The sequence below is a fragment of the Schistosoma mansoni genome, chromosome 1, assembly GCF_000237925.1.
Source record: "Schistosoma mansoni strain Puerto Rico chromosome 1, complete genome".
Classification (NCBI taxonomy): domain Eukaryota; kingdom Metazoa; phylum Platyhelminthes; class Trematoda; order Strigeidida; family Schistosomatidae; genus Schistosoma; species Schistosoma mansoni.
The window spans coordinates 2,734,466-2,743,477 of NC_031495.1; the positions used below are offsets into that span (position 1 = coordinate 2,734,466).

Genomic DNA, 9,012 nt, shown 5'->3' on the forward strand with positions numbered 1-9,012 from the left:
GACAGGTAACAGAAGATTTCAGCATAAGATCATTCATGCTTTACAAATGTATTTCTTTATTTAGAACCTCACAAACAACACTTGAAACATATGGAAGAATTGAGTAAACCTGAAGCAGTCTAAGGTTTTGGAAGTTTACATTGAGGTTGCAAGGGATTGATACGTTATCTAAAGTCAGAATGACAATAAAACGGAAAATAAGAAAACAGAAGAATTTTTAGCGTTTAGTTCAACTATTCATCTATAATAAAAAATAGAAAGTTACAACTGGTCAGTCAGACCAGCTGCAGTCCTGAAACATCAATGAGAAGATTCAAACAATACCAAGTGAATTTCAACTTCACCCCATTGCACAAGTAAGTGGCTATCAGGACTCAGTGGCCGAGTGGATAACGTGATGGCGTTTGAAGCGAAAGGTACTGGGTTCGAGTTCCAGAGTGAACATCAACTCTGAGATGCAGGTAAATCCAGCTGACGAGTCCCAAATAGGAAGAAACGCGCGTCCTGGATTCCACTCCTAGCCGATATCCATCTTTAATATTTGTGTTTCCTTTAAAAAACCTTCATTATAATTTAACAGTCATTATCTATAAAGTATCAAGAAATAGAACTTTGGAAATGATCACGTCACATTGTTTATATTATACATAACATTAAGCTTGTCAAATTGTTTTACAGTCCACCCTTTTAGCCTTTCAAAGTTCTTCAAGTAAACTAGGAGATAAATATGAACTAATAAACCAGATATCTATTGACTTTTACTTACATTGATAATCGCTGAAATTATGATTATGGCGAGACTATAATTTATGGACGAGCTAATCAGAAGCGTTTGAGGGATTTCAAGGTCACGGCGCCTATTTCAGTACCTGATGCTCATGAACGATCGGTTCATAGAGAATTTTAGAGAAGACTTGACAATTAAGCGGCTACAACAAACCAAACTACTGAGAAGTTGCTGTATTTGTAATTACAAGTAGCAAATGACTTGTAGACCTTGTGCAGACTACCGTGTTGTTGTCCTTCGATGTAATATATTTTGAAGGAAGACGTTTGCTAGAATAGGAAGCTTTATCGCTCGATCTAGATTGAGGCTAAGGCATATTATAATAATTCCTGAGAACTGTATAATAAAAGCACCAGTAAAATTGGCTGCAATAATGGCAGATGTTACTGAAGCATCGGCTGTGCAGTAGTATGAGTATTATAGGGACATATCCATGATAAAAAAGATAAACTTACACAACCGGAGTACCTACAAACAATAATGAAGCTATGTGGTTGAGGCTGAGAGTTTTTGTGACCTTATCATGGCTCCAGAGATTGACTATTACGGAGCCATATGGATGAGTTCTTCTACCTTATGCATTACGATTTTGGAACCTTTGAACTTTTTTTTAACATTGACAAGTTTTTGGACCACATAAAAGAAATGCATCCACTTTAATTCTTTGGTTTTGTATAATATTTTTACTCTATGCTGATTGGCCAATATTTCTCAAGGTCATTTAAGATTCGTTCAAAGGTCGTCCATAAATTATAGTCTCGCCATGATTATTAGTTATGATATTACTAAAATTGATATCTCGGCTTAAACAATGCAGAACATAAATATGACTTACATTGTCTTAGAATATAATTTCACAAGCCAAGGAAATATTTTGATTTACATCTTGACTACTGAAAACATTAGAAACTAGTATGGTGAATAATTAAACAAATTAGTTGATTAGAAATGATCATAATCAAGGAATGCTGTTCATTTTTAAACTCATCCCAAGTTCTGACGCTTCATTGCACTATAGTAACCATGAACAAACTGAATTTTGAAAAGGAAGTATTTTTTAAAAAATATTCTGATGTGAAGGAGTGAATTAAGTAAGGTAGACTGAAGGGAAGTAGATTGGTTCAGGTTCTCAATGGGGATAATCACCGGTTTGATGATGTGTTTATTTAGTTAAACACATAAATATTCATACGAGGAGGCACCGAATACATGTGCCACACAAATCATTTGATTTGTGTAAGGGCTGTAATACTGTCTGAACGCCTAAACCGAAGCAGGTAGTTTTCTTAAAGGGCTATTCCCCGAGCCTTTGAACTAGAGGTCTTATCCACAAGATAGTGGAGCGACGTTAGGAGATGTAGTCCCATGAAAACCTATGTGTATCATTGGTTTAGAACCAGGGATTTCCAACTCCCTTAAGTAGATCCTCCACATCCACCAACCCTCTTAAAGCGCTGAACATCCACTTTTCGTCCTCTCAATTTCGCAAACAACACCCGCGCCGCGAGAAGGCAGTGAGTAGAATTTCCCTGACAGTGGTTGTATACGTGTGACCATATGAGAGCATTTTGAGATAGGAGAGCTGACTCTCCCCACCCTCTACCGTACTAGGACATTTGCGGTTCGATGATGTGTTCAAAAAGCGACATTTTTGTTACTGTTTATAAGATTGATTAAACATCAGATGACACTTATTCTTGATGCATTTCTATTCGTAGTTTTTTATGTGCCACAGGAACTTTTCGACTTACATCTAGATTACTGAAAATATTTGAAACTAGTCAAGGGTAACTCCTAGATATATCATCTAACAAAATATACAATACAAAATTGATCAGCATCTGAAAACTTAATTTAAAACAGAAGTCTTAAAACTAATTAGAACCCTTTAAATATGCCATTAACTTGATTGAAATAGTAATTTTAATCCATTTTACTTAGACATTATGGAGTATAATATATTATTTCATAATGGTAAGTCATTAAATCGAATATCTGAGAGCATCGAAGCAGCACATACAGACCTTCCCACAGATGTCAACCCACTAACGATCGAAGAAATCAGCATGGCCATCAGACAAATCAAGAATGGGAAAGCAGCAGGATCAGACAACATACCAGCTGAAGGACAGAGGTTAAACACAGAGGTAACTGCAAAGATGCTGCATATTCCATTCAGAGGGATTTGAGAGGAAGAACGAGTACAGTCTGGAAACAAGGATAACTCGTCAAAATACAAAAGAAAGATCTCAGAAATTGTGAAAACTACAGAGGCATCGCACTACTATCAGTACCAGGAAAAGTGTTCAACAGTGTTGTTGAATCGAATGGAAGATTCAGTAGACACCCAACTTCGAGCTAAACAGCCTGGATTCTGTTAGGATCGGCTGTCTACAGAACAAACCGCGACACTACAGATCATCGTTGCACGATCGATTGAATGGAACTTATCACTATACATCAATTTCCTGAACTATAAGAAAGCGTTCGATAGCGTGGACAGAAGAAGTTTATGGAACCTTCCTTGATAATATGGTATACCTGCGAGGATCGTCAACATCATACACAGTTCATATGATGAACTATACTGCAAAGTCGTACATGAAGGACGGCTGGCAGATGCATTCCCAGTATATACCGATGTCAGACAATGTTGCTTATTCTCACCCTTCCTCTTTCTTCTGGCAGTCGACTGGATCATGAAGTTCTCAACATCTTAGAGAAAGCACCGAATACAATAGACAGCTTGAGAGCAGTTAGACGACTTGGACTTTTCAAATGACTTAGCTTTTCCATCCCATGCACATCAACGAATACAGATGAAGACAGCTAGTGTAGCAGCTGCCTCTGCATCAGTAAGCCTCAACATACACAAGGGAAAAATCAAGATCGACAAATACAATATGGTGAGCGCCAACCAAATCACGCTTGGTGAAGAAACTCTGAAAGAGGTGAAAACTTACACGTATCTGGGAAGCATCATCCTTAAACAAAGAGGATCTGGTGCAGATTTAAAGGGGAGGATCGACAAAAGTAGGGCAGTTTTCTACAGTTGAAGCATTTATAGAACTCAAAACAACTGTCAGCCAACAACAAGGTCAGGATCTTTAGTGCGAACGTCAAGAGGATGCTGCGGTACGGAGGTTAAACTTAGTGAACTATTACAACCATCATCAAGAAGGTACATGTATTTATAAACAATTGTTTACGCAAGATACTGAATGTCCGTTGGTCAGATACAATAAGCAACAACCTACTGTGGGAGAAAACAAGCCAGTTTCTATCTGAATAGGAAATTAGGAGAAGACTCTTGAGGTGGGTGAGACATTCATTTCGGGAATCAAACTGCATCACGTGTCAAGCTCTTACCTGCAATCCTGAAGGGAAAAGGAAAGGAGGAAGACCGAAGAACGTATTAAATCAGGAACTGAAGGGAAACATGAAAACAATAAATAGAAACTGGAAACAAATGGAAAGGTCTGTCCAGGACAGAGTTAGATGGAGAATGCTGGTGGGTGGCCTATGCTCCTCCACGAGGGGTACCAGGCATAAGTAAGTGATTTTAAAAGTTCTTGAGTTTCTCAATGCTTTTAATTCTTTTTACATCTCTGATATAATAACACATCCATTCAGTTTGTTTTTCGTATCACTCGTGGGTTAATCTTATAATTTTCACAATAACTCTCCATGGAACAACGTTCTGAGAATCATATAAGTGAAATTCTTGAACATCATACTCAGTTCCTACGATATATCTGCAATTACTATCCAACGCATCACTAAATACGTGATTTAGTTAAAATTGTGGTTCTAACGAAGAGAAATTAAACGAGCTCTTATTACATAATGTTTCTGATAGAAATTTCACGAGAACAAATAAGCTTTTCGTGTTATCTTTTTTCATGAAATTTTCACCATCATCTTTCATCAGTTTTTCCGAATGATAATTTATGTTACTTATATTTTGTAAGTAGGTATAAAATATCAAAATACTTTCGATTGTTCGGTGGTTACATACCTCATGAAATAACCTTCTATCAAAACCCCACCTTGTGTTAGCCCTTAGAAAACACTTTTTATGTAGTGTACTTTGAACAGATTCAAGTCACGTTGGTCGATGCTGTCAGATACCTTCGATAATTCAATAAGGATCTTTACTGTCCTGAAATGTAATTTGTCACAACTCAACCTTTATTACTGACCCCTTCTTTAAACATAAGGTGTTCAGATTCATTGTGAAAACGTCGGATTCTACGACGTAAGATCTGCGGACGTGTAGACGTATAGAGACAACTCGGGAAATAGATGATGTTTTTATTCTCCTGACATATACAAAAGGAGCTGAATGAAGTTGATGTAATAATATCTGTTCATATTATGAGTAAGTGATCTCCGTAGGATCGTAATTTAAAGTTACTTGAAAGAAGAGGCTGCTTTTTCTAATGTTTTATCGTATTTGTATGATTGACTAAAATCTTATATCCTAAAAGGTTATGTACAAAAATATTACCACTCTGGCTTTACACAAAATATGAATTTTCAATGCTTTCATGTTTCAAAGACCTCCTAGAAATATCGGTACATACGATCTTATACGCATCGATTTCTTCTTAACCGATAGTGCTTCAAAAAAATTCCCATTCTTCAGGAAAATTATAGAAATGTACCTAAAGGAAACTGAAAATCTGGAATGTTTCTAACTCATCATGTACAAGATGCTTCGGTGGTGGTTTACAGCAGTCCCTTGTTTGTAATTGAGGAGCAAAGTAGATCAGTTCAGTCATTTCTTATTTCTTCTGGTGTTTAAGGAAATAGTGACAAGAACAAATGATATACTCCACCTATGGCATATGTGATATTTACGATATATAGTGGTACATACTAGGTAGAGTGAATATGTATTCTATCCAACCAATTATCTGCTGATTAACATTACATGATCACAGTCAGATGATCTCTCAGTCGCTCTGGAATAAATGTCCATGAAGTATTAATCGGGGCTCTTGGGATATAGTTCAGAATAAAATCAAGTAATGTAAGACACAATAGTTTAGGCCGACACAATACTATATCACATTATCCTAATAAAGATCCATTTAACCTAGTTAAGACATTACAACGTTATCCTCTGAATTCTACACAAACGAAACTAAATACACACCAAATAAATAAAACAATTTGAATTTATAAGCAAAGATGGATAATGGCTAGCAATGGAATCCAGGACGCACGTTTCGTTCTATTTGGGACTCGTCAGTTGGAAGTACCTGCATCTCAGAGTTGATGTTCACTCTGGAACTCGAACCCAGTTCCTTTCGCTTCAAACGCTATTGCACAAGCAAGTGGCTATCAGGACTCAGTAGTTGAGTGGATAACGCGATGGCGTTTGAAGTGAAAGGTACTGGGTTCGAGTCCCAGAGTGAACATCAACTCTGAGATGGCAGGTACATCTAGTTGACAAGTCCCAAATGGGACTAAAACCACATCCTGGATTCCACCGCTAGTCACTATCCATCTTGGCTTATGAAGCTTGCGACTTAAGGTAATATTGAGGCAGTCCTCACAGGATTCACATATGGCAATAAGAGACTGATCAATTGCAGTCCTAACACAACAATGGGAAGATTCAAACAAAAACAATATCAAGCAAAATTTGAATTTATATTATCAATTCACATTTATTTATAAGTAGTTCATGTATCGTATAGCGAAATAAATATGAATAATAAGTAGTATATATATAAAAAGAAAAAAAACTGACCTGAGTTAGAAAACAAAAAAAAGAAAGAAAATATTATTGTACATTTTTGAGCATTGAATAGTTATTATACAAGTTTATAATAGTCATTCATTTGTATGAGACCTGTAGTAGTAGTAGTAGTAGTAATGGTAGTAGTAGTAGTAGTAATAGTAGTAGTAGTGGTAGTAGTAGTAATGGTAGTAGTAATGGTAGTGGTAGTAGTAGTATTAGTAGTGGTAGTAGTAGTAGTAGTAAAAGTAGTAGTAGTAATAGATATGTTTCATTCAATGAATATCTGAAGTTACATATTTATATATATATATAGGAGGATACAATTAATCAAAATTACGATGTATTTTAGGTACATAATTATAAAAGCACATATTATATTCAGGAAAGCATCGACATCTATGATATCGTTTAACTTCTTCACTACCTGATGGAATTAAATTCATATGATTCCATTCTGTACATCCCATATTTTGACATAAACTAAAACATTCTTTTGGTGTTGGTACTACACACATAAAATTCCCAGTAGCTAATTTACAAATAAAGAGAAAAAAAAGTAAAATAAATAAAAATCATCTTTTTTGTCAAAAAAAGAGATATTTAATTTTAAAATTAATCATGGCATAGCAACTACTCTACAACTGATAGACCACTGATCCGGCATCCAACGGTGTTAATGTCTAACTTCAACCAATCCACGATATTGAGCAACCGTCCACCATTGCCTTCAGTGAGTTGATATCTTCCAACAGACCTGGTTGTATTCCACTGGTCACTAGAACTCCAGGACATATATCTTGAAGCCAGTCACTAGTGAGCATAAGATGAGTACTGCTGAGGAGTCCCACAATAGGACTAAATGGCCGTCCAGTGCTTCGAGGTTTTTCACAGTGGTCTAGCTTCAATTCATTCATGATCTCAACTTACTTACTTAATTACTTAAATCTCCACAAACCTTCCTTCTGAAAATTAGTTTTATTTAAGTTCTCCTCATAATAAAATCTAATCAATGTAGGGAGACTAACTTATATATATAGTATATTTAGTTACTACTATGAGTAGTACAGTTTGTTTACGCTTATATTTTCACGACACTATGTATATTTTTTAGATTGGTCAATAAACAATATAAATAAGTAAATTGAATTAATTTGCCCTTCATACCACCTTTGTATGTTTACATATTAAAAATGTAACCTTAGAACATATTTGTAAGCAAAGATGGATAGTGGCTAGCAGTGGAATCCAAGACGCGCGTTTCGTCCTATTTGGGACTCGTCAGCTGGATGTATCTACCAGTTAGAGACTGACCAGTTGCAGTCCTAAACATCAATTGGAAGATTCAAACAAACAATACTAAGTGAAGTAGAACATGTTTATTTTTATAATGTTCAAGTAGGTCCTGGGTTCGAATCTCGTGAGGCAGGATCGTGGATGCGCACTGCTGAGGAGTCCCATAATAGGACGAAACGGCTGTTGAGTGCTTCCAGGATTTCCATTGTTGTCTAGCTTCAATTTATTCATGATTTCAACTATGTAAATACATTGATTTCCTATAATATTATTATTTTGTTATTTTATATTTCATTACCCTTACATGGTATGATACACCTATCCAATTTAAGGTCAGACTTGAATATGGTTATTTAAATTAAGTTCATTCTTTATTACTTTTTATCATGTGATTAAATTATCGTACGATTTGTTTCATTTAGTAAACAAAATGTCGTTTATTCTATTGTCCCATTATACCATATATTTACTTATTTGTTATGTAGACCATTACAAGGACCAGTATTGAATGACCTTGATATATATAGGGGGGATTTTTCTTAAATATGACCTGATAGTTAATCATAGATACTAAATTGATTTCACTCGTGACAAAAATGATGTAACACAAATTATTAATCTTGATAAATGAAAGCTAGACAACCATGGAAAACCTGAAAGTACTGGACGGCTAACTCGTCCTATGGTGGTGGTGGTCTAGTTTTAACTGACTTATGAATTCAACTATAAAACTACTAAAATCTCTACAAAAACTCCCCTTCTGATATTAAAAAAATATTAGTGGAAATAACATTAGAAATATGAATAAATGAGTATCCACGATCACGCAACAAAGGGACTCGAACCAAGTACCTTCAGTCTCCTACACGAACCTCTACACCAGTGAGTCACCATCCAACGATGTTAATGTCTAACTTTAATCAATACATGATCATGTACAACCATTCATTTATTGTCTGTGGTAGATACCTGTCTCTACCTGATAGGGATTGGACTCCACTGGACACGGCTTCTCACTTGGATCAGGGTCCATGCGATGACCCCAACCAGTTGTTGGAAACATTATGTGATTCGACTCAGAACAAATCAAAATAACCCAGATGTATTCTCTTAATCTTTCTCTATAACATGAATTTTAGTACTCCCTCATACAAAACATTTCATTCCTTTTCTAAACCGG

The 9,012-nt window shown here is 35.7% G+C and overlaps 1 protein-coding gene and 1 non-coding gene across 2 annotated transcripts in view; one reads left to right on the forward strand and one right to left on the reverse strand.

Annotated features, from left to right (window-relative positions):
- The first annotated feature begins 375 nt into the window (after positions 1-375).
- Positions 376-442, forward strand: Smp_tRNA_01640_Gln_TTG.1.1. The gene has a single exon. It is a non-coding gene (tRNA).
- A 6,184-nt stretch (positions 443-6,626) lies between these two features.
- Positions 6,627-9,012, reverse strand: part of Smp_151640 (hypothetical protein) — a 5,933-nt gene continuing 3,547 nt past the window's right edge. The window contains exon 3 of the mRNA XM_018792985.1: positions 6,627-7,068. Within this exon, the coding sequence (XP_018647543.1) occupies positions 6,863-7,068 (206 nt within the window). The 3' untranslated portion in view covers positions 6,627-6,862. The remainder of the gene's footprint in view (positions 7,069-9,012) is intronic.